The sequence below is a fragment of the Argentina silus genome (genome assembly GCF_951799395.1).
Source record: "Argentina silus genome assembly, chromosome: 13".
NCBI lineage: Eukaryota > Metazoa > Chordata > Actinopteri > Argentiniformes > Argentinidae > Argentina > Argentina silus.
In genome coordinates this window covers 13,639,538-13,666,603 of record NC_139667.1, presented here as the reverse complement: position 1 = coordinate 13,666,603, position 27,066 = coordinate 13,639,538, and the positions used below count along the sequence as shown (strand labels likewise).

Genomic DNA, 27,066 nt, shown 5'->3' with positions numbered 1-27,066 from the left:
GTCATAAGACCTTCCAGCAGATTACATGCCAACTCCTGGCATTAAGAAACTAGTATCTCCCCCACCTCCCCCTCCTCCCCACTATCCCCCCATCCCCAGCCCCCCCCAGCCCCCCACCTCAGACCTTCTGTAGTAATGGGTTGTAATGTGGAATGTTTGGTAAAAGGATTAGAATGATACTATGTCACAGAAGAGAGGAGAAGCTATGTTCTGTGTTGCAGTTATCTCCTCTCCTCCTCCGCCGCGCCTTACGAACTTTCTCTCCCTTCCCATCCCTTACCAGCCCCACTGCAAAGGAAGGAGCTAATTCTGCTTAATCTCTCACATAAGAAGCCCCATTCTCACTGGGGTCAGACTCTGCCACAGTGAGAATCTAGCCATCCCAGTATACTCCCCACACACTCTCACACACACACACACATACACAATCACACACACTCACACACACACATACTCAACCACACACACTCACATCAGACCACCAAGTCTATTAATAGTCTGTCTGTAGTAGAGAAATGGATTAGTGACGGGTTCAAAGTGGCTTCTCTGTCTGTTGGGGGGGGGGGGTCAGCTCATCTCTCTGATCTGGAAACAGACCTGGGGCTCACCTGGGGGGTCACAGCCAATCTCTCCTCCCCCCCCGAGGTGATTGGATAGGTTTAAGCAAGATGGTGGAAGTTCCACCTGGACCTATCACAGGGTTAGGGGCTAGGGGATAGGGGGTAGGGAATGGGGGTAGGGGATAAGGAATAAGGGCTAGGGAGTAGGGGCTAGGGGATAGGGGGTAGGGAATGGGGGTAGGGGATAAGGAATAAGGGCTAGGGAGTAGGGGCTAGGGGATAGGGGGTAGGGAATGGGGGTAGGGGATAAGGAATAAGGGCTAGGGAGTAGGGGCTAGGGGATAGGGGGTAGGGAATGGGGGTAGGGGATAAGGAATAAGGGGTAGGGGGTAGGGGCTGATTTGGAATTCAGCACCTGTCTAGGTCCATCTACATCTGCACTCCCCTCTCCCTGACCACCCCCGCCCTTCCCTCCAACCCCCAGCCCATCAGCCCCCCCAGCCCTTCCCGCCCCCGAGCCTCAGCGCTGCAGCCGTCCTCCAGCTAATGAAATGTGACAGTGCAGATATAATATCAATACTTTGTCCATGATTAGGAATAAGGAACTCCTGTTCTTTGCCAAGTGCTGCTAACCACATTACCTCTCTGTCCTGTCGGTCTGTTCAGGAGGTTCACACGTGTAAAGCAACCCGATGAGGAGTTAGTCTTCCTCGTCAGGGGGTAATGGGGAGCAGACAGGTGATGGGGGGGTGGGGTGGGGGAGGTGGGGTGAAAGGAGTGAGGGAGGGAGAGGATGACGCCCTCATTACTGACACCATCGACTGGCCCCAGCAGTCCACAGACACACGCACACGCAGGCACACACATACAAGCATGTATGCACACACACACAGACACACACACGCACACCACCTCCGCATCCGCTTCTATTGTTCATCATAAGCCTGACCCTTCTGGCCCGTCTATCTCTTTCATGGACACTAATGAGTAAATGTCTCTATTGATGGCCTTGTTATTATCAGCACTTTGGCTTGTGTGTTTGTTTGAGTGCATTAGAGACAGTGGAGGTCACCCCTCCTCCACGTCCTGCCAGGGGTTTAGAACCACAGTCCAGCGGAGCCACGGCTCTACTTTTAGTTGGTCATATCGGACAATTGTCCTTGTATGGTTCTGGAGGACCCTCAGTGCGCTATGTACAGAGTAGACCCAGAATGTTCTACTAGGTATTTGGGTGTAAATCCTGACTAGCGCTGATTCGTGTGTAGTCATTCAGGTGCTGAGAGAGAAGAGAGTGAGAGAGAGAGAGAGAGTGAGAGAGAGAGAGAGAGAGAGAGAGAAGGGGAGGGGGGGGAGAAAGACAGAGAGAGCAAGAGAGATGGAGGAGGGAGAGAGAGAAGGAGAAGAAGGAGGGCTGGGCTGTAAGTGACAGAAACTGATGAAGCTGCAGGCACTGGGAGCTAAGGGAATATTTGTGAGTGTGTGTGTGTGTGTGTGTGTGTTTGAGTGTGCGTATGTGTGTGTGTGTGTGTGTGTGTGTGTGTGTGTGTGTGTGTATGGTTGTGTGTGCGCGTGTGTGTGTGTGTGTGTGTGTGTGTGTGCGGGAACAAATTGACAAAATTCATTACACTCATTTGCGATAACAACTGCTTGTGGTTTTAATTGACTTAATCAACAAAATAGAATTAATCAGAGATTTCTAATTAATGGTAATTGATTGAATATCCGCTGGGTCACTGTCAGAGCTAAATTCCTGTTTTTCTCTTTCCTTCACTGGAGGGCCTGTCCTCCTCTGCTCCTATCCTCCTCTCCCCTGCCTCTCCATCTTGTCCACATCTATTAAAGATGGACAAAGCCAGGCAACAAAGGAAGAGAATCCTGTCGATACATTCTGTTCTAGAACATCAGACAAGAACGTTCCGGAACCCTCCCAGATCAAAACCCAAAAGGGTACAAAATGTCTCCACTCCTCCACCAGCCTTATTCAACCACAGGCTGAAAATTGTGTTCATTTCTTTAATGTCACATGGTGCTGTTCTCTGTCTGTCTGGCACACCACACCACGGCACGTTGAAATAATTATACTGGCCACGAAGAGGATTTAGATGAAGAGGATTTAGAGGGATTTTATTTGGGGAGATTTGAGAGGAAATCTCATCGTCGGAAGTAGGGAGTATGAGGTAGGGGGTGAGGAGTAGGAGGTAGGGAATAGGAGGTAGGGGGTACGGAGTAGGAGGTAGGGAGTAGGAGTTAGGGAGTAGGGGGGAGGGAGGAGGAGGTAGGGGGTAAGGAGTAGGAGGTAGGGAGTAGGGGGTACGGAGTAGGGGGGAGGGAGGAGGAGGTAGGGAGTAGGAGGTAGGGAGTAGAGGGTAAGGAATAGGAGGTAGGGAGTAGAGGGTGGGGGGGAGGAGGAGGTAGGGGGTAAGGAGTAGGAGGTAGGGAATAGGAGGTAGGGAGTAGGAGGTAGGAAGTAGGGAATAGGAGGTAGGGAATAGAGGGTAGGGAGTAGAGGGTAGGGAATAGGGGGTAGGGAGTAGAGGGTAGGGGGGAGGGAGGAGGAGGTAGGGGGTAAGGAGTAGGAGGTAGGGCGTAGGAGGTAGGGAGTAGGTGGTAGAGAGTAGGGGGTAGGGAGTAGAGGGTAGGGAGTAGGAGGTAGGGTGTAGGAGTTAGGGAGTAGGAGGTAGGGAGTAGAGGGTAGGGAGTAGGGGCTAGGCAGTAGAAGGTAGGCTCTGTGCCTTTATGTAAAGAGGAGACATACAGAGACTGCTACAATAGTTAAGCCTCCATCCCACCCTTTATTGTTTTTGAATTATTATTATTATTATATTGCATTGTTCATTGTTTGATTGCTGATTGTTGCATTGTTGAGGAGCTGGCTTGGCCTAAGCATTTCAATGCACTGTATCCTATATATTGTGTATTTGATAAATAAACTTTGATTTGATTTGATGCAAAGAGGATACAGAGACTGCAGGGGAGGCTGGTGGAGGCAGAAATCGGAGGACGGACTCATTGCGTTTGATACCAGCCTCCCCTGATAGACTGCTACAGTAGTCATCCCTCCATCTCTCTCCCAGTATGCTAAGAGGATACAGAAGACAGCTCAGCTACAGTAGAGAAGCCTCCATCTGATTACCAGCCCTGGTAGAAGATGCAGATTAATACAGCAGATGGATCTGGCCCCGTCATAGAAGCGTGAGGACAACGATGAGGTGATGATGATGATGATGATGGTGATGATGATGAGCTCCAGATCGTCACCTCTCTTGGCTCCTAGATTGCGTTGGTGCGGCCTGTCTCGTATTACCAGACAGCTGATCCTACGATTCCTTTATTAAAAACCTCCTGATAGATAGCGCTGTGGGGGCTGACTGTGGGGGCTGACTGTGGGGGCTGACTGTGGGGGCTGACTGTGGGCTGTGGGAGTGGAAAGAGGAGTGGGTATGTTATATACAGGACGGACAGTTGAGATCTGTTGGGTGTTTTTCTGTTTTGTTTGACTGTCGGTTGGGCTTTCTGATGGTTCTGGTGGGTCTTTTTCTGTTTTCTTTGACTGTCGGTCGGGCTTTCTGATGGTTCTGGTGGAGGGGGTTTCGATATCTGGGTTTAGGGAGAGTGGATCAGCTTGGAGAGAGGCCAGGTTCTCAGTAGAGCTGCAGCAACACAGGACTATGTTTCTCTCTCTCTCTCTCTCTCTCTCTCTCTCTCTCTCTCCCTCCCTCCAGCCAGGGCTAAAGCAGATCACTCCAGTGCTCCATGTATTTGGAAAAGCTTTTTAGTAAATATTGTCCTCCCATCCTCCAGCCTCTGAGTCAATAAGGCTCGGCAGAGAGCAGAGAGGAGTGGATGAAACCCAGCAATGCAGAAACAATGAAGCACGTTGGGTTCCAGACAGGCTAACAATGGAATACCTCAACATTAGGGGAGGCTGCTGGAGGTAGAAATCAGAGGACGGCCTCAATTTCTGCCCTCCACCAGCCTCCACTGGTCAACATGCCATTCAGAAGAACAGTGTTGGTCCTTGTGTGTCTGTTTTCTAATCTAGAAAGGGTCTAAGGGTTTAGATTAGTGAGTTTATTGTTCATTCTTGCTTCTTATCAATACATGTAGCGTAGGGACTCCCTCAAGCTTGCTATTTCAGCATGTATCGGTGCGACGGTTTGGTGACATAGACCTTCATCAACTCAATACAAGCGGCTTTGTCAGTGACGACACTCCCCGCCCCGCACGCGCACACACACGCACACACACACACACACACACCCTCGTTCTCCAAACACAGTCGCTGCACTCTGCAGTCACATGACCTGTTTAGAACACCAGCGAGGCCAATGAATACACGCTCAAACTAGGGGAGGGAAACTGCTGAGGAAAATCCAATTTAAATGTAATAGTGTTTAATATTTATTGGAAAATGTAAAGGAAATGTAAGGGAATGCTCTGCGGAGCAAGCAGGATTTACATAAATTGTTTTTGTGAAGGTTTTTGTCCTCTTGCACACAGCAGTGCTGGCTCTGTGTATCCACTCTGCCTTCGCTGCATATTTAAAAGGGCCTCTCGGCCCCTCGGCCCCTCGGTTGGGGGATCATCAGCTTTCCCCCCAGCAGTGGGGCCCACGGCAGTGTTGGCCTGTTTAAGTAGGTGTTCTTGTGCTCTGTGTTCTCTGTTCTCTGTTCTGGCGATGTCATCTTTACACGTGACAACGTAGTGGGTTATATATGTGGAGAAGGCTTGGGGGGGGTAGTAGAGGGGTTTAGGGAGGGGGGTAAGAGGTGGTAGTGGAGGGGCAGAGAGGAGGAGAGGGCTGTGGGGTGCTGGGGGGTTGGAGGGGGGGGTAGAGGGGGGGTAGCAGAGTTAGGGAGGGGGTAGAGGGAGGTAAGAGGGGGTAGTAAAGAGGCAGAGAGGAGGAGAGGGCTGTGTGGTACTGGGGGGATGGAGGGGGGGGGGGGGGGGGTAAAGGGGGGTAGCAGAGTTAGGGAGGGGGTAGAGGGGGGGTAGTCCCTGGTCGCCATGGCAGCCGGAGGAGGAGAAGGGTCTGTATGTAGCAGTGCCAGAACTGAGCCGAGCTTCAGCGGGAAAGGAAACTCCTCTATAAAGAGAATAACTAAAGGTTCATTTGGAAGCACAGATTTGAATGCTTTAAAGATGAAAATTAATGATGTATTCAATTAAGTTCATTTGCAGATCTTTGCTAACTCTTTGAACTCTAAAGACATACACAAATTTTGGTGTGCGTGTTCGCCCCACTCTGGCACTGTACCAATTAGCTGCTCCAGTCAGTAGGCCTCTCTACTGCAGGGTCCAGATAAAACCATTGAAGGAAATGTGCTGCGCTCGGATGTGGAGTTGGGAGGCGTCAGAGGAACAGTAATGCAAACTGACGACTTAATGCTGATTCTGACTTATCTCTCTCTCTCTCTCTCTCCCACTCTCTCTCTCTCTCTTTCTCTCTCTCTCCCTCCGACCCTCCCTCTCTTTCTCTCTCCCTCTCCCCTATTCCTCTCTCCCCTCTCTCTCTCTCCCTCCCTCTCTCCCCCCTCCCTCTCGCTCCCCCTTCTTTAGTCTCTCTGCCTGGAGGTGCGTGGGAGGCGTAGGGGCATGGCCTCCGTGCTGAGGCTGTGCCAGAGGCTGCAGGAGGCGGAGCATGGGCGGGACCAGGGGTCGCCTGGCTCCTCCCCTGACCTACAGCTCCTGATGGTGAACCTGGAGCGGCGCTGGGAGGCCATCGTCATGCAGGTCCTGCAGTGGCAGACCCGGCTGAAGAGGGCTCTGGGACCGGACCAGGTGGGTTCATGTAATGGAGGTGGTTAATGTCCAGGCTTTAGCTCAGAGGGCTAACACAGTCTAGAGGCAAATGCCCAGAGGGCTAACACAGTCATACACACATTCATACACACAGGTGAACACACAGTCATACACACATGTAAACACACAGTCATACATGCATGTAAACACACAGTCATACACACAGGTGAACACACAGTCATACATGCATGTAAACACACAGTCATACACACAGGGGAACTCTGCCCTACACACTAAAACCCTAACACTCTTAACACAGTCACACTGGGATACATTGTATCTTATATTGACGTACTCTACAACAGTTGTAACTCCAGCCATAAAGGCTGTGGTTAGTTTCTACCCCTACCAAGCAGCTCTCCCCTATCTGTTGCATTAGCTATTTATGACTCGGATTATTCCGGAGCTGTCCAGGGAAAGTTATTTGGGCCAGCCAGAACCAGAGGGGAAGGCGGTGTGGTGATAATGTACTCCACTGTAACTGTGATAGAGTAATAATCCTGATGTATACCGCTGCCAGGGTGGCACGCTTACTCTGGGATGGATGGAGCGTATCACTGGAGGCTGGTGGAGGTAGGAATCAGAGGACGGGCTCATTGTAATGCATGGGGAGGGAATGAGGAATTGTACGCGTGTTTGATGCCGTGCCTCATTCCGTTCCATGCATTACAATGAGCCTGTCCTTCGATTTCTGCCTCCACCGGCCTCCACTGAAGGGTTAGCAGTCAAAGAGAGGGAGAGAGAGGGAGAAAGAGAGAGAGAGAGCAGGAGAGAGAGGGAAAGAGAGAGAGAGTGGGAGAGAAAGAGAGATAGGGGGATATATATATACATACTGTATATATATATATAGAGAGAGAGAGTGAGAGGGTCTCTTCTTCTACTTCTGTGACTCTACTCTGAACCCTACCTGTCATTGTAGAGCTAGAGGTTCGTTTACTGATGCTGATAGGTTAACGATCATTGACTGATGCTGATTGGTTAAGTGCACCATCCAGACAGAGAGCCTGGATCTCTGGGTCCGACTGTATGGGACCACTACAGGACACTTCCTGCATTCCACCACTACAGGACACTTCCTGTATGATAGACCATAGTCACCCAGAGCCTTAAACTGCATGCAGCAGTTTGGTCATCATGACATTTCATCCAAGAGCATGATGATGCATTTACATGCTAATGTTTGACTCTACGGCGGCCATGTTTGTGTCTGTGTGTAAAGCTTTGTCGTCATCCCCGTAGACGTAGAATACATGATGGATTCTAGTGCTATGGCCGTCCCCCGTTTTGCTCATGAATTAAAGCTCAGCTCCACATGTTGCAGAACGAGGCTTGTTAAAAACAGGCTGTACTGACCTTTCACTGGTGTGAAGCACCACTTAGTTCCTCAGTGTGTTTCTGTGGGATGGAACGGCCATTCAGGGTCGATGGGAGATGCCCAGACCACGACTCCTCCATTGTCATGTAGATGAAAAGAACATCTCCACTTCTCTATACACCCCCTCTACCCCCCCCCCCCCTCTCTCTCTCTCTCTCTCTCTGTCCTCTCTACATTCCATTGTGATAGTGTGGTACTTATCACCAGAGGGGGGCTGGTTACCGTAGTGTCATGGCTACTCTCCCAATCTCCCTCACATACCATTACAGCCACCTCATCATCCCCTGCTTCCATCCAGCTTAGTTCATTCATCCACTCTCCTCTCCTCTCCCCTGCTCTCCTCTCTGCTCCCTGCTCTCTCCTTTCCTCTCCTCTCCTCTCCTCTCCTCTCCTCTCCTCTCCTCTCCTCTCCTCTCCTCATCCCCTCTCCTCTCCCCTACAACTCTTTCCCTGGCCATCATCATATAGATAGATAGATAGATAGATAGATAGATAGATAGATAGATAGTTTGACAGACAGACAGACAGACAGACAGACAGACAGACAGACAGACAGTAGATAGATAGATAGATAGATAGATAGATAGATAGATAGATAGATAGATAGATAAACAGTATGGTACTATACAGTATGAAAGCTTGAGAACTGCTGCACACCCCACTGTGTCTGAAGCCCAGGAGACAAAGGTCTTCCCACCCAAAGCCACGGTCACACATTTACATGATGCATTCATCCTGAGTGTGCCGAGACCCCCTTCCTCTCTACTGACTCTATGGAAGCTCCTCCGCTTTCTGCTTAAAGCTCACCAGGAAGTGGAAATGCTGCTGCTCGACCGGCCACTCTATTACAAGCGTCCCAGCGCTGGCGTGGAGAAGACAAATAGCAAAGGCCAGGGCGAGTCTGACCTCGCTGGCTGAAGTGTAATTTCACATGGTGAATGTGCTCCGAATAGCAGCCAGAGATATATTCCCCTGGTTTGTTTATAAATGAACGACTCCGCACAGCGTGATGAAACGATTGTGGTCTCCTCTCCTGTTTCAAGATGTCGCCCTGAGACGTACCATAAGCAACACCTTGGCACGGTCTTCGCTGCGCCACAGTGAAATGAGAAAGTTTTTCAATTTGGGTATTTTGAGAGCTCTCATCTGTTACTATTGCATCTGCTGGGAGGGCGATGAGAAGAGATGATATTTAAAGTGTTCACTGCACTGGTGATTATTCTTCTGTCGTGTGTGTGTGTGTGTCGTGTGTGTTGTGCGTGTGTGTCGTGCGTGTGTGTCGTGTGTGTGTGTGTGTGTGTGTGTGTGTGTGTGTGTGTGTGTGTGTGCGTGCGTGCGTGCGTGTGTGTGTTCTAGTCTTCATTCTTAGTGGTTGCTCATCAGGTGAAGTGTTGAATGCACCTTTTGTCAAAACACCTGGGAAGCTGAGTTACTAATGGTTTACCTTGAATGTAGCCTCAAATGTAATCCAAAAAGTTCTGCAGGGTAGCTTGCTTCAAGCCCATTCATTGTTATAGTATAGTAGTATGTGTGATTCAGTTGAGGCTGGCGGAGGTAAAAATTGGGGGACGGACATGTGTTTGATACCATTCCTCGCCTGGTGTGATTAATGATAAAGCTGAAGGCTTTTTATTGTAATATCTGGTTATCTAGCTAGATGCTTGGTCCAGCATTCAGCCCAGTCTTAGCTGAGGCAGCTCATGTTCATTAAACTACATTGATTTGATTATTCTGATTGATAGTTGTCCCAGTCACAGGTTTTTATCATGCATTAGCAACCCCAGCTAAGTCGTTAGCATCTCCCGTATCAGCAAGAAGAGAATAAACAGCAATCTAATATAAATTAATTACAGACACTGTTAGACACACCAAGCAAGTGTTAGATTTGCCAGTTTATTAGATTAATGAGGTAAAAATGCCTCATATAAATTGCCCCCCCACTCATATATTAACAAGATGCCAAGCAATTTGTATAATTGTGCGCTTAGCAGAATTCCTGTGTCTAAGCACATTTCGGAACAATGCAGCTGTTCTTGACTGAGAATTTGCAGGAGAATTTGGCCGCATGTTGTTTGCACTTTTTCATCGTGATTAACTGTCTCTAAATATTTGAAAATATACATATTGGTCACACTTCACAGTAAGTTGCCGCTGTGTAATAACACTTTTATTACAATAACACTTTCATTGCATTGTTGTTGTAGTAACGTTGCATGAGTATGTCGTTACATAGTGATTTACAGTAGTAATCGCTTCCTAATTGCTCTGTATAGAACAATGTATTTAGTGCAAATGAGAAAGCATTAATACAATGTTATTACTTGAGTAATTACATTGCTATTACACAAGTATAGAACAACATCATTTATCAAATCAGCAATTTGAAGCTCCTCTCCTCCCCTCCTCTCCTCCTCCCCTCCTCCTCTCCAGGTGCCTGGGACCACCATAGAGCCAGGTCTGATGGACCTCCACGCCCCAGTGGAAGACTCCTGGGAGTGGGATGAAACAGACATGACCATCACCAACCTGGAGCTACCCGAACCCGACCACAACCCCGACCTCTCAGAACCAGGGCTGGGTCTAGACTCCCCTGGGTTTGGTCTGGACGGGTTCGCGTCCCAGTCACGTCCCCGACGGGTCAGTCAACACAGGGCCGGGTCGTCAAGCCCAGAGTCCAGAGGGAGCCCTCCTCCGTCATTAACCCAACGTCCCAACAACGTCTACCAGGTGTTCAGTCTCCACAACGTGGAGCTCTATAGACAGCCTCATTTCCCCGTCAGGAAGACTTCCTCCTCCAAAGCCAATCGGAAGCAGCCTCTCCTGAAGAGCCTGAGTAAAGACTCCTCCTTCTCTTCCATGGAGTCTCTGCCCGACCTGCTGGGGGGGCTCCGGGGGGGGGGGAGTGGCGTCGGCGACTCGGCCCGGAGATCAGAGAGCGAGAGCGGCATAGTCAGCGAGGGGGACACTGAGACCACGGCTAACTCTGAGATCTGTCTGCTAGATCAGGGGGAGGGGGGCGGCCAGGGGTGCAGCGTGTCCCTCACACCCCCCACCGGGAGATACTCCCCCTCCCCCGAGGACCCAGGGTGTGATGACGAGGACATTGACAGGGTCCTGGAGAGAGCCAATCAGTGTGCTCTGTACGGGGACTGTGTTACCATGTCCCTCAGCCGAGACCAAAGATCTAAAACAGGAAGGAAGAAGAGAGAGGAGGGGGGAGGAGGAGGAGGAGGGGAGAGCAGGAGGAAGCACCGGAGAGAGACGGTCGAGATTCTCATCAACGGGTGTGGCTCTGGAGCGTTCCTCCCTGGTAGAGATGATGATGATGAAGATGATCAGGATGATGATGAGAGACGAGTCATGAGAGAGAGGGACCATGGCCACGGAGAATCCTCCCCTCACCTCTCCCAGGGCTCCTCCCTGGAGTCCCTCTACGCCGGAGGAGAGCTGTTTCCCTCAGCCAAAGACCCTCTGCAGCGCAGCATGTCCCTGGAGAGCTGGCTGGCCCCGTGTCGGAGCTGTGACGAGGCCGAGGGAGGCAGCCAGGGCAGCCTGAGGGAGCTGGGGCCGGGGGGACAGGGGGGGCTGGAGCCCACGGGAGAGCTCAGCCGTAGGACCCTGGAGCTCCTCAAACGCCTGGAGAACATCCAGAGCCCCCTGGCCCTGGCAATGACACGCAGCATCTCTGACATCACCCTCCAGAGCAGCAGCTCGCTACGCCTGCCGGCACTGGGACCCGTGGGGTCTCCCGGCCTGCTCTCCAGGGGCAGGGGACCCCCCTCCTCCGTCAACGAGAGCTCGGCCGCTTCCCTGACGGAGCTGAGCAGCACAGAGGACTCATCCGTGGGCTCGGAGGACATCGCCGTGCTCAAGAACCGCCGCCTGCTCGACTCCAACGCCTCGTTCCGCCGCAGGCACTGCCGCGCCGTGGCGGGGGCGGGGCTAGGAGCCGGGGTGGGGGGGCAGGACGAGGGGGACGCCAGCGTCAGCATGGTGGTCAACGTATCGTGCACGTCGGCGTGCACGGACGACGAGGACGACAGCGACCTCCTCTCTAGCTCCACCCTCACACTGACGGAGGAGGAGCTGGGGATCAAAGACGAGGAAGAGGAGGAAGACTCCAGCGTGACGTCAGAGGAAGAGTACATGGAGGGCTCCTTCGCTTTAGGGCTGGAGTACATGAAGAATGAGCTCCAGAACTGGATCAAGCCCCGGGTCGGGTCCGGGTCCGGGTCCCAGGGCAGAGACAGAGACAGGGACAGGGACAGGGACAGGGACAGGGACAGGGACAGGAGCGAGCTGGGCCTGGGGGACGAGCTCCAGTGTGGGACCCTCTCCAGAGAGAGCTCCTCCACCGTGGGGCCCTCCTCGTCCGTGGGGAACGAGCGGCGCTTCCTGAGCCGGGCGGCGCTGAAACTCCTAGAGTCCCACAGCAACGTGAAGAACGAGCGCCTGCAGCAGCAGGACACCGACGCCAACCGCAAGAACGCCACCAGGACCTACATCAGCCGCTTTGCCGACGACATGGAGAACGGGAATGTGGACCACGCTCACCTGAAGGCCAAGGACGAGGACGACGAGCTGCTGAGGGAGGAGGGGAGTCTGTTCACCAAGACGGGAGAGTCGTTTAAAGACTGCTACATGAACGACTCAGTGAATAGTGACTCCTCCCGGGGTATGATCACGGCGACCACGCCCTCGTCCTGCGAGCTCCTCTCCCTCCAGACCAAAGAGTGTTCTCTGGAGAGCCAGCTGAGGGGGGAGATCCCCTGCCACAGCTCCAGGCTGCCCTCCCCCTCCCTCTCCCCTGTAGAAGACTGTCGGAGCCCCCAGAACCACGCCTCGCTGAGGGGGGGCCGCCGTGCAACCTGCAGCCAGGAGACCTTCTCTTCATACCTGAACGAGGAGAGCAGGAGAGCCACCCCTGGCCCGGCCGCCCCCGACCCCCCCTGCTATGGCCACGGCCACAGCCACCCCCCCTCCTCCTCCTGCCCCTCGTCCCCTCAGGGACAGCAGCAGACGGAGAACATCCACAGCTTTGTAATGGAGATTATCGGCATGGCCTCCGTGGCCCTGAAGAACAAAGAGAACCAGGTATGAGCCAATGCCTTTTTATTACTGTGTTTATCTACTACTCAGTGATAATACATTGAATTCTTGAACTCCCGACTATTGCATGCAAAGGATTTTCAACCAATAACTGAACATGAGTGCTTAATTTGGACATTTGATAAAGCTGTCCCATTACTTTTGGGTACCCTGAAATAGGGGGACTATGCATAAAAGTGTTGTCATTTTTGAATGGTGAAACCAATATGTACATTAATACCATCAAATAAAAGCTGAGAATCGCTACTTTAACCTCATCTTTGTAACCAGTAATTTAGTAATCAAACTTTTGGAGTTTATAGCCAAAAGAAGAACAAACACTTCACTGTCCCATTACTTACACAGGGCACTGTATACATTAATTTGTTGAAAGAACATTAATTCATATTCAATATACATTGATATAGTATATTGATACATTGATAAATTGATATAGTATGTTGATATATTGATACATTGACATAGTATATTCAGTCATTGATAAAGTCTGAATCCGTTGATCCAGGAGGAGCCCCAGGAGAGGCCCAGCCCAGCGGCTCCTCTGTCCCAGCTCAGAGACAAGGTCCTGGAGCACTCCCACCGGTCCATCACCCTCCGCAAGGGAGACTTCTACTCCTACCTGTCCCTCTCCTCCCACGACAGTGACTGTGGAGAGGTCAGCACCTGTAGAGAGGACAAGAGCAGCACCAACACCCCCTTAACCTCCAACACCCCCTTATTCTCCAACACCCCTGTCCTCTCCAACTCCCCCGACATCCTCCGGGAAGAGGAGCTGCTGTTTGAGGCGTGTACGGAGGAAGTCTACCTGGGACCCCCGCTCTGCTACAGCATGACCGTCACCAAGAGACCCCGGAGACACAGCCCCCGACTGCTGCCCGACTGTTCCAGTCCCTCCCCCTCCCCTTCCTTCTCCCCCTACAGCCAGAGCCCCCTGCCCCCCTCCCCCACCGCCTCCCCCTACACCCACACCCCCCTGCCCCCCTCCCCCACCGCCTCCCCCTACACCCACACCCCCCTGCCCCCCTCCCCCTACACCCAGACTCCCCTGCCCCCCTCCCGCTACCCCCAGACCGCCGTACCCCCCTCCCTCTACACCCAGACCCCTGTACCCACCTCCCCCTACACCCAGACCCCCATGTCCCCCTCCCGCTTCACCCAGGCGGCCCACGGTGAAGGTGTTTGGCCAGGCAGCAGCAGCAGTGGTAGCAGGGCCCTAGCAGGGAGCCAGGGGCAGAGCCTCCATAATGAGCCTGCTTATCTTAATCCTCTACCATGTGAAACCCTGATAGACACTGTTGAATGTTTGGCAGATACTAAAGCGCTTGAATCCAATATTTCCCCTGTAATGACTAAGATAAGAGTCTCCTGCTCCTCTACTACAAATCCTCTAAAGGAGGCAGGCGGCCGGGGTATTAATCCTAAAATTAACTGTCCCGTGATAAGAGGGGCGGATAGCGCCGGGGACGCCCCCCCCACCACCGAGCGAGGGATGAAACAGAGGGATGTCAGAGGAGGGCGGAGCTCACTCCAGGAAGTCAGGCCTGCTGCCAAACAGGTGAGTGTGGTGTAGACATTACACCAGACCACTATCTCTGGGTAATGAGCGGGGGAGGGGGGGGGGGGGGGTGTATTCATCTCTGTGGTGGGAATGTTAGAGAAATTGTTTTGTTTGTGATCTGCTTCGCTCCCCTCCCCTCCTCTCCTCTCCTCTCTTCTCCTCTGTTCCTCCCCTCCTTTCCCCTCCTCTCCTCTTCTCCCCTCTCCTCTCCTCCCCTCTCCTCTCCTCTTCTTCCCTCTCACCTCCTTTCCCTCCTCCTCTCCTCTCCTCCCCCTGTGGAGGTAATAGCAGAAGGATGTGAAGCCTACGGTTCTAGTGGTTAAGGTCTACGGAACAGAATAATCATAATCATTCCCATTGCATTATGATTCATAAGATTCGAGAATCATTACTTTAATTTCATGACTGAATTAGCATGTTTGCGTTCTTCTTTTGAAGCGGTTTTTTTCTATTCCTCATGCAAGGTTTGAACCTGCTCCTCCTCCTCCCTTGTGAAACCCCACACCTGACCTTTTACCACACAATTGTGTGCCTGTGTCAGTTAATGAAGAATTAAGTGATTATTCTGTGAAAATGCCGTAATTGTTAAAACAAACCTTGAATGTGGAGTAGTCATCATTCCATGGACAGGACGTGTAATGGATGTACAGATTGCTTTTTTTTCAAAGACAAAGAATAAAAAAAGGAAAAGAGGGATTGTTTTCCATTTTCTACTTGTTGTTTGAATTAATGTTCTCTCTCTAGTCTCTTTTCAGTGGATTCACTTAGCCTCTCCACACACTCTCAGGAGCACTAGAGAAATATACATGCGCTTTCAGAAACACTATACAGGAAAAACACCAACACAATTCTTGAATGTAGTTTCCATTTATATCCTTTATTTCCTAACACACTCTCTCTCTCTCTCTCTCTCTCTCTCTCTCTCTCTCTCTCTCTCTCTCTCTCTCTCTCTCTCTCTCTCTCTCTCTCTCTCTCTCTCTAGTCTCCAAGGTCAGGTGGAGGTTGGGGGGAGGTTGGTGTAGGACCCCAGGGAAGTGGCAGCTCATCTGCCTCAAAGACTGGACAAGGCAGGCCCCAGGTCAGGGTAGGTAGATGATGAGCTGAGCACCACACACACACACACACACACACACACACACACACACACACACACACACACACACATGGCTGCGCACACACACACACACACACACACACACACACACACACACACACTCACACACACACACATATATACATAAACACATACACACATAAACACACATACACACAAAAATACGCACGAACACACACACACACACACACACACAGACACACACACACACCCTCTCGCTATGTGGCTCTCCCTGGTAGAATGGCTGCAGGGGTCTCTCCCCATTGAGCGTTACATTGCAAACAATACATTTTCCGCCTCATTCTATACTGCAAGCAAGCACATTCACAAGAACTTTCATCATCATAAATGCAAAAAAGAAAGAACAAACCAGCTCTCCCTCTCTCTCTTTCTCTCTCTCTCTCTCTCTCTCTCCCTCTCTCCCTCTCTTCACCTCTCTCTACAGAGCTGCTCTATAATAAGACATAAAAGCTTATTTCTGTCCATGATGATGCGGGCGCCTTGTGTAGCTGACTGTGTTATGACTTCAAATTATAGGAACTCTACTTAGAGAGAGGGAGAGGTGGCTGGGCAGGCCGGGGTACGTGGCTGGGCAGGCCGGGGTACGTGGCCGGGGTTAGCTAGAGACATGATGCTCTCCTCTCTGACGCTCATCACCACGGTGGAGGAGTGAGGACCTTTGGTTTCTGCAGTAATCATAAGCTCTTTATGAAACGCATATTTCAGATGGATGGAGGGAGGGAATACATCAACGAGTTAGAGATCTCACTGTTCCGCCGTCTGAGTCGCTGACCCTCTTTCACTCTCTTTTTCTCTCTTTCTCTCCCTTTCTCCATTTCTCTCTCTCTCTCTCTCTCTTTCTCTCACAAATAACACCAGTTACACAATCTACATTTACCTCACTTCACTCAAACCTACTTAATAGTACAATATACAACAGAAAAATCACATGATTGGAATATTCAGCAACAAAGGAAAATAACCATGTATTAACAAAGCCTGTCTGAAGGGTACAGGGTAGCCACACACACACACACACACACACACACACACACACACACACACACCATTGAAGCTGTGTAACAGGTTTAGAATAGAAAGGCGGTGTGTAGTGATGTCACCCCCCGTAGGCACCCCCAGGGCTAAGCACCAACTACCGCCCCTGCATGAGTCCCTGCTGTCCACACACACACGCACACACACACACACACTCACTCATGCACGCACGCACACACGCACACACACACACACAGACACACACACACACACACACACACACACACACCGCTGTCCCATGGCAGCCCTCAGGGCAGTGCACATGAGCCCCAGTCAGTCTCCCTGCCGCAGGTGAGACAGCGCCAGCCTCTGAGGGCACGCACACACACACACACACACACACACACACACACACACACACACACACACACACACACACACACACACACACACACACACACACACACACACACACAGTGAGATGTAGAGCTGGAGCTGACCCCTGTGGCGTTGCCTGTTCTCGTCCACCTGTTCAGACAGGTAGCCAGCAGACAGCGCTGGGGGACAGGTGCAATTAGAGCAATCATGAATGCATATCATGAAACGCGAGGTGAACTAGACAGTAGAAGGTCTGCTGCTGTGCAGAGAGAGACACACACTCCCCGCCCCACACACACACACACACACACACACACACACACACACACACACATACACACACGCTCTCAAACATGTAAATATTGCTGCTATGTTACAGAGGAACTGGGCCACAATGGTGTTGTTGGTTGAAATATATAGCTACAGGAATTTGATTTTCAAACACTCACCTTTTATATTTGTTTTTGGGGGTATGTATCAAGGGGAAAAAATATTGAAATTAGAATTTCCGCAAAAATAAAAAAGTGATGATACGCATAGTGACAAAGAACGTATAGTGAAATCAGTTTTATTTAATTCATACATTTTTGGATCTCCTGAAACAGGTGAATCAGTCTCTCTGAATGTGTTGTTGGTATTTTTAAAACCTTTTGAGTTTTGGCTGCTGGGCCTAGTCTTTATTTTGATAAAGCACTTTATTTTAACAAGACATTGTACATTTTATTCCTCACATTATGGAATGATAAATAACAAGTAATCTTGTTCAATCTTGTTCAGCTGTACGTTGTGGCTACTGGCTAGCATTGGAAACAGTTAAATCACATCGAAATGTGCTGATATTTCTGTTTGAATGCTGGCTGCAAGCCCAGCCTATAGTTTGTCAAAAATGTATTCATCATTCACATAACAAGACATTCTATAATTTGCACTTTTAGTTTGATACCGTTCCTCATTCCATTCTATGCATTACAAGGAGCCCATCCTCCGATTTCTGCCTCCACCAGCCTCCCCTGATTTACACACTGTTTTAACAATAAATTGTCCAAGGCAGTAATCTTGTTCAGACATACTTTTGTTTTCATTTAACTTTATTTTTGATATCTTGACAGTAATGCATATTGTATCATGTATCGTATCGTGAGCTGAGTGTATCGCGCCACCCCTAGTAACCTTGCATTGTAACATCAAATATTGTAGACAGACCGTACTTGTATTCACACAGACTTGCTATTAGACTGTGCTCATGCATATAATAACCAACCATTCTGTGAGTTTATAAACACGTATGTGTAGTTACCTCTACCACATCATCAATAGATGTGGACGAAAGAAGTTGAAATGGCTACAAATGAAGGTGTGTGTGTGTACCAAAAGAGGCTGGTGGAGGTAGAAATCAGAGGACGGGCTCATTGTAATGCATGGAATGGAATGGTATCAAACACATCATTTTTTATCTCCACCAGCCTCCACACAAGTCAGTTTTATTGACATCCCTCTTTTCTTCTATTTCTTCTTCTCCCCGACAGAGAACATCAGGTGCAGCCCCAGCGCCCTCTAGACTCCCAGCACCCTCCAGACTCCCAATCTCCTCCAGAGCCCAGGTGTGAGGGTCAGGGAGCTCCAAGGCCCTCTCCCCGCCTCTGGTAGCCTGTTGGCTGGGCTCTCTCCTCTGGTGACCTGGGTCCTCTGTCTCTCCTGGTTCTCTCTCCAGGTTCCTCTGGTTCTTCCTCCTCAGCTCCTCCTCCTCCTCCTCCTGGCTGCTGCAACGCAACGCTGACCCCTGGATGACCTTTGGATGACCTTCTGGATGACCTTCAAAGTCATCCAACCCCATTTCCCACATGGCTCCCCCCTCCCTCCCCTGCCCGCCCCCATCCCAGACTGGAACTGAGCTACCTCACTGCTCTGCCACCATGCAACCCCCCACCCTCCCCAAGCCCCCCTCCCCAAAACCCCAAACACACAGTGACATACAGTACGAAGGAGAACACACACGCTTCTTCCGCCAGTTTGCATGGCATCTCTCACCACTACTACTATCTCACAGCTGCTAGCGGTTCTGTTGGACCTGCTGCAGACCTATACTGCTGTACTGTATGCCCAGGGCACTGGGCCTCTTCTGGGTCTGCTGCTTCACAAACACACGGTAAGCTCACATGTGAAGAGAGGACCCTGCGTTGTCACAGGACAGATCCAGGGACTGCCTGTCGGATGAAGACAATGGAGGACAACCAGGACGCTACATGAAGCTCCTTAGCAAGCTGCTATCTGCTGTCTGTTCTACTGTACCATACCAGGGGAGACTGGCAGAGGTAGACATTGGAGGACGGGCTCGTTGTCATGCATGGAACGGAATGAGGAACGGTATCAAACACGTGTGTTTGATATCATTCTTCATTCCGTCGCATGCATTATAATGAGCCTGTCCTCCAATTTCTGCCTCCATGAGCCTCCCCTGGTATGATTGTTGGAGCTCCTGCTCCCTGGTACTACTTGTGTACTATTGGACAAATGTTGCTCCACGACAACGGAGCATTGTATGAGATATTGCTCATATTTAAGATGTTAGATATTGGCCTAGTTTCCTGGACTCAGACCCTATTCCTAGGCTAAAGACCATGTTGAATGAAAGAAAGAAAGAAAGTTCTTTCTAGTCCAGGACTTGGCTTAATCTGTGTCGGGAAAACTAGCTCCATTGTGGCTCAAGAATGTGGGGGAAAAGGAATCAATGATATTGATGAAGAAGCCGGCCTATCTATGCAACACGGCCAAAGTTGGAAACAGCTAAACGGGTTGTTGTTGTTGTGTACGATGAGATGGATGATGATGATGATGATGAGGATGAAGATGACTGTTGATGTAATTCAGTGTAACATTTCATTTTTTTTATTCTTAAAATACGCAGAGGAGCGAGTAAAAAGGTTTTAAACTTTAAAAAATGTGTGCCTTGCAATTGTTATTTCTTATACCTTTTGTTAAAACACGGCTTAGGTGTTTAAGAGTTGTAGAGAAAAGAAAAGAAGAAAAAAGGACAGGCAAGTTTGGAATAGGCATCTGTATATATGTATGTTTAAACCTTGATGTGTGTATAATGATGGTATAACATCCTCTGTGTTAGTGTAAAACTGTCTGTGTTTGTGATGTGGAAGTATAAGCCTGAAAGAGCTATAGACTGCATGGTTAACAATATACAACATGTTGAGAAATAAACGTAATTTATTGGAAAATAAACTTTGTGTCTCATGCCTTTTTCTGTCACCCACTGCGGGAATACGGTAAAACCGTCAATGTGAGACGTGACACTCTCTATGATAAAAAGTTTTTATAAAACAACAAAGAAGATAGTCAACAGTTCTCTCTTTTATACTCAAATTGAACTGCATACGTTGCATACAAAATGAGAGAGATGAGAGAGGTGTCAGTGGTGTCTGAGGATCAGACAAGCTGGAGGAGATGAGAGATTGACGAGACTGATTGGGGTTATGTGAAACATATGTTTATGGAAGTCATTGAAGGACACGAACAGCGTATGATATAAAGAGTGTGTACAGTCTAGACTCTGAGCGTAACACATGGTGGTGACCTTAGCGTCTGTGTCACCAGTCACACACATTAGCATGGGCAGTGTCTTGTTTACTGGGGCTGTTGATGAGTCTGAAGACTCCTGGAGGAGAGAGATCCTCATGGCCGTCAGAGAATCAGCTGGGATGTTGTATTATGTACCCTCCACACACACATACACACACACACACGCAGACATAGAGACACAAACCCACCTAGTTGCAGAGACACATACACACACACACTCACCCACCCACAAACAGTTTCAGAGACATATATATACACACACACACACACACACACACACACACACACACACACACACACACACACTACCGAACAGCAAATCAACCTTTCCCTGATTGCTGAGTCTTGCCTTGATGACAGCCCCATTCCTGTAATCGTCCATTTGGTCTTATGGAAGATGTGTTTGTTGATGATGAGTGCCTTCTTACATCACAACAAATCAGACACACAAGAAGCAAAGATATATCTTTTTTTTCACTGAATTACTGTATAGGGAAAATGGCACAAACCATTGTGAAACAGTTTATTTGGTTATCAGCAACCGTGTTACACAAAGGCAATTTGTGCTTTTCAGCCAGTGGAGGCTAGTGGAGGTAGAAATCGGAGGACGGGCTCATTATAATGAATGGAGTGGAATTCACACAGCAAATAAACCACGTGGTTACACCTCTCTCTCTCTCTCTCTCTCTCTCTCTCTCTCTCTCTCTCTCTCTCTCTCTCTCTCTCTCTCTCTCTCTCTCTCTCTCTCTCGACTCCAGTCTCGTGATTTACCTCAGTTACGCGCCTTCTTCTGTAAAACTGTTTTGTAGGAGTCGTAGTACAGTATACACCAGGACCAAAACGACACACAAACACCATGGCCATACATAAGCAAATGTTTGAAACTAACCAGGTCCACCGAAAAGACTTATGTCTACACTTTCCACAGCAAAGACGTCGAACACAAACTTAAGAACACCTCAAGGTGAGCTTGTTAGCTAACTAGCTAACTGCCCAGGACAGTTGACGTCTCGTAGCTATCCGGTAGCCGTAGGTTGGACTCTGGCTGGCCTACAAGCTACCTTAGCTAGATAAATGTCAGCGTCAGTTAGACTCAAATGGCAAATGTCAGCTAATGGAATAAGGGAGCTTGCAAGATTTGGAAGAGAGTTGGTAGTCTGACCTAGATTATCTATAATTCCTTCGTGGAGTAGAAATATGCATAAACACTTTGTAATTTAATGTATTGTCTGAATAAATTGCATAATAAGGAGCTCTTGTGTACAGCTAGCTTTTGGTGGTTAGCGAGGTTATTGGCCTATAGCAGCAATATGGTCGAGTTATACAAAGACATGTTTACAGTGTCTGCCTGCTTCAAAACAGTTATAAAGTAATTATCTAAGTGTAACCGAGTTGAGATGGTAAACAACTTGACGCCTGTTTCACAAGTAACAGGGTCTAGTCCTACAAATACTTACTTTATTCTTTAAATTCAACACAGCCAGGTCTGTCTGTCTGCTGCATGTGAGCAGTATTTCAGTGTCAGATAAGGACAACATTTGTTATTGGCCTAGAAACATGTTCTACCAAGGGTTTCAACAATTTGCCTCTTTGTGTAATAAATTACACATCCTGTTAACATTCCTCCAGAGTGTTCTGTTCTTGCAGTCATGTTTCTTAATTTTGTATTATTTCATTAAGTAGTTTTGATGTATTGAACTTCTTTTTCGAAGAAGCTTTAGTTATTTCTCTCAAGGATAGCTTTGGTGTAGTTTAACTTCTTCAATTGTAAAGTAATTGGTAATTTGGTTAACTACATTTTTTGAGTAGCTTCCCCAACACTGTGTGTGTGTGTGTGTGTGTGTGTGTGTGTGTGTGTGTGTGTGTGTGTGTGTGTGTGTGTGTGTGTGTGTGTGTGTGGACTGGCTTTGTTAGGGATGCTAGATGAATCACTGTATAAAATGAGCTCTCTGCACATTGTCAGAAAACAAATCTCTTCAACGTCACTGACAAGGGCGCTGCTCCTGAATTCAGAGTGATAACTTTGTGAAAGAAAATGGGATGCACTCCAGAATAGGTTAAACTCATATTTCTTTGGATTCAATCGTAAAATAAGAAAAACAGAAAGCTATTGTGGAGTGCGTCCAGTGTTTCTTCCTGGAGATTAATCCAGATACCTGAGAGAAGGGCCCTCCACTCGACCTATGGAAGACTACTCCACTAGGTCCTCTATTGTGATGGCTATTACTTCCACTCCTGTATGAACAGGAAAGTCCCCCAACAAGCATGACTGTTATTGTGGCTGAGAGCTTCTGACTGATAGTATGAATGAATTAGAATGGAAATGCATTCTGACATTGTCTTCAAAGGACATCACATGGTGAGGAGAGAAACGCGCCTTTTCGCAATTAAAAAGATATTTCTGTAAGAGATGGAAATGGCTTTAAAGGTTGTGAAGGTCAAGTGTATCGAACCGTGGTGGCTCTGCAATTACTGGCCAGTCACAATGTTGATTTGGTGTCTCTGCTTCAGCATGGATGGTCAAATTAATAAGATGGCCAGTCTTTGTTGAAAAGATCACTTTTGATTACACCACATCAAACAGACAAGACGGGAATCATTCTCCTGTGTAGGAGTGTGGAGCAGGACGGAAGAACTCTCTTATTTAAATGTCAAACTTCAGAATGTTCTAGAACAGTGATGATGATGTCCAAACTTTTATATTTATATATATATATAACAAATCGAGGTTAGGGACGGGCCATAGGTAATGGTTTTGCATTGTTGCAGTGCAGTCTGATGTACAGTACAGATACAATAAACACTTAACTCTTCTACTGGCGTTCCATAATTTTCCATCATCGTTGATGACCTCATAGGCTTTAGAGAGCTCCCATGATCCTCCTGTTCATTGCTGTGTGTTTCCTCTGATGGATTTCCTCATTGTCATCGGAACGCCAGTACTCTTTAATCTGGGAAAAGAAAATGGTGGTCTAAATTGAAAACAGATTCTCTTCAGCTATATGTGCTGTATTATATTACATTATGTTACACTGGCTTAGTTACATTACATTGCATTACTGCAGGTGAGGCTGGTGGAGGTAGAAATCGGAGGACAGGCTCATTGTAATGCATGGAATGGATTGAATGGTATCAAACACGTGTTTGATACCATTCCCTATTCCATTTCATGCATTACAATGAGCCCGTCCTCCGATTTCTACCTCCACCAGCCTCACCTGCCTCTCACAGGATATGTACAGTGATGCTATAAAGACACTCCTCTGTTGATCACTATGACAATCAATGTGACCAATGAAGACTCCATACATTGGAAAAGCTAAAGGAGTCCTGAAACCACCAATATTCAATACACAATGTGACAAACTCCAACATGACAATCACACTATTGTCTGAGTTATAACTCTTATAACATTACTGAATCATGTACCGTACTAGCCATAAACTAATCGCATAAGAGTCTATAAAGTGTCACCAGAAAAAGTTAAAGAACCACTTGAGAAGAAGATATAAATATGTGAAAAGAATGGGAATGTAATAAACCGGTATCCTGCATCGGTTTGTCGTTGTGGAGACCAATGACAGGCATCTGTAGCATTCGCCATGACGACAGGACTATATGACAGGTGTGGCGACCTCATCAGACGACCGGCCAATCAGTTGACTCGGCTCCTGTAATTGGAGGGTTTGGGTGATTGGATTCCAGACGATGTCATCAAAGCGCATTAAGAAACAATTTGATTTGAAATCGCACAGGAGTACCACGGGGGCAACACAGAGCTCATAACGCAGAATAAATAAACGCCATCGCGTCACTGTCAATTGGCCGCTCCGATCAATCATTTACATGTAGAAAGTTTCTCCCGATGCCGCGTCTATAATTCCTCACAGCAGTTAATTCATCATCTCAGTTGAGCCTCGGATCATCCGAGAACACAGGACAGCAATATTTCATACTGCATTACAGCTGAGTGAAATGTAAGTGTTTTTCATAACCTCGTGACCCAGACTTTTAAAATGCACTAGCATTCCTATCCATCAGATTGGAGGATGGAAATTAAGTGATTATGGTGAGAATATGATGAAATGATTTCTCTCTCTTGTCCCCTTGTTGGAGTACTGTCTCTGTACTGTAATACAATGCTGTTGCTATAGTAATTACTGCGTAGTATGACTGTTTAAGACCAACTTCATGTGAAGTGTTATTAACAATATTATAGTTAAAGGTCCAATACGTAGATTTCAAATCGTGCCAAATGGCCATGTTAAATCGGTAGCCATCAAGAAGTGATGTGCTGTATTAGTCCAAAAAAATAGTTTTCTAAAATCTGATGACAAAAAAGACAAATCGTAGCATATGCACGTTTTCAAAGTTTCGATGTGACAGCGGGAGCAGCAACATGCAAAACTCTATGCTGGACCTTTAAGTACCATAATTGCCTATATTGTTTTGTCTGTTAAGCATTCATTTACTATAGACTTCCTATTTACTCATCTCAGTGCTGGTATCCAGTTTAAAGTTGGATGACTCATTCACACACATCTCAGACAGAGGCCCAAACACTCCTTTAATCGCCTGAGAAATGAACAGAATAAGTCACCTTTCCATCAACAGAGGAGAGGAATGAATGGAATACCCATTAGACAGCTAGATCTCTCTCTCTCTCACAATAGAACCATGACATTATGATTCTGAGAGGAAACTCTAATTATCTACTATTGAGACAGGAGGAAGTGGTGACCTCTGAATCCACACGCTTATCATATGGATGGAGGGAGGGAGGAAGATGGAGAGAGACAGATAGAGAGAGGGATAGAAAGGGGAAGAGAGAGAAAAAGAGGTGGTGAGAGATAAAGAGAGGGAGAGAAAGAGGGAGAGAGAGAAAGAAATCAAAAGAGAGAGAGAGGGACAGTGATGACCTCTGGATCCACAGTATTATCATACCGACTTCTCACTCATCCTGAAGCAGCCATTTTGAAACAGAACACTGCACATTTCTGATAAGGCAAATGACTCACGACTACTTGTAGAATGTCATGATACGTCCTCCAAAACGTCTCCTTAGCGTCACTCAACATGGAACGGATTGTTATCGTGACGACAGAGGAAGGCCGTGTGATGAAAGAGAATAACACAGTAGAACAGAGCAGAGCTGGAAGAGAAAAGAGTTCCAGATAGTGTCGTTCTATACCTTCAAGTGGTGTGCTTTATCTGTGACCTCTGCCGGGCGCATAGGCGGCGTCGTGTTTGGTGATGGAGGGGCTTTCAGCCGACAGCAGGGCCGGTGACAGGACGTATCCATCCTCACATTAACAAGCTAATTGGTCAATATGGCGCTGGGAAAACTGTCAATCATTAGATGGCTCTGGATCTGAGGAGAGTGGCGGGAGCTGCCAGGGTAGAATTACATCCTGACTCCCTGAGGTGCCCGACAACCCTCTGGGCTGCCCAGAACACACCATTTTGACTTAAGGAGGGCCCACATATCAATGTTTAGGGGGGGTTGTTATAACTGATTTGTTATGGGGGTGCCAAGCCCCCTCAAGCCCCCCCCCCCCATGTAATTCGAGCTCTGGTAACTCTACCCAGTCTCCTGCCAGCCTGTTTGAATCTCCCTCCTCAAAACAGAGTGTTATTTCACATTTTAAATGGACCCTTATGTTCCATTTTGTGAGAGAGTAGTACCCCCTTAATTCTGATTGAGAAGAAGCGTTTTAAAAATCCCCTCGAAAATCAGGTGCCAGATTGTCCCTGGATGAATGCTATTCAATTAGGCTGCATTAAAACAGCACAACCTCCTTACATTACGCTGTTCACATCTAGTCACCTCATTACTGCAAGTGGCCAGGCAGAGGAGGGAGGCAGAAGGCCCCAGCCATACGCAGGATAGCTGCCATTGATTACCATTATAGTCTGAGAGAGAGGGAGGGAGGAGAGAGAGAGAAAGAGAGAGGCCTGTGTGTGTTTGTGTTTGTGTGTGTGTGTGCATGTGTGTGTGAGAGAAAGAGAGCGAAAGACAGAGAGAGAGAGTGAGAGAAAGAAATAGAGAGAGAGAGAGAGAGCAGCAGCCCAGCCCCAGTAGAAGCTGAGGTTTCACAGGGGAGAGCAGTGTGCAGGGTTTCTGCGTGGCCCTGATCTGTCTCATGTACTTTAGCACACAGCTGCAGACAGATAAATGCAATACAGGCCTCTGCAAATAACTGAGCAGGTAAACAGGAGAGAGGCTGCTGCTCTAATTGTATCAGGGCCCAGGATGGCTTTAGCATGGGCTGCAACCAGAGAGAGAGAGAGATATGGGAGGGGGGAGAGCGAGGGGAGAGAGATGGAGAGCCTCCAGAGCAATTCATTTGATTTCATTACAGGGAAATACACCGATAGCACAGCCACTCTGCGGACCTCATTCCTAAAGCAGTTTCATTAGACCTGGTTAAAGAAGAGATCCAATTTGAAGTCTCGGGGTGAAGTGCCCGGCCCGGCTTGTTTTTATTGGTGTTTAATCAACTGTATTGACTAGTTAGAGGAATGCTTCATTTCATAAGAGCCTGAGAGGGTGGTTTCTACTCTGCAACTTCTGCGTCAGAGGAC

The 27,066-nt window shown here is 48.3% G+C and overlaps 1 protein-coding gene across 1 annotated transcript in view; it reads left to right on the top strand.

Annotated features, from left to right (window-relative positions):
* akap6 (A kinase (PRKA) anchor protein 6) overlaps positions 1 to 14,416 on the top strand; it is a gene marked incomplete at both ends in the record, with an annotated part of 100,764 nt that extends 86,348 nt beyond the window's left edge. The window contains 4 exons of the mRNA XM_083684092.1: positions 6,120 to 6,341; positions 10,168 to 12,831; positions 13,352 to 13,792; positions 13,886 to 14,416. Of these exons, the coding sequence (XP_083540218.1) occupies positions 6,120 to 6,341; positions 10,168 to 12,831; positions 13,352 to 13,792; positions 13,886 to 14,416 (3,858 nt within the window). The remainder of the gene's footprint in view (positions 1 to 6,119; positions 6,342 to 10,167; positions 12,832 to 13,351; positions 13,793 to 13,885) is intronic.
* Positions 14,417 to 27,066: the final 12,650 nt, after the last annotated feature.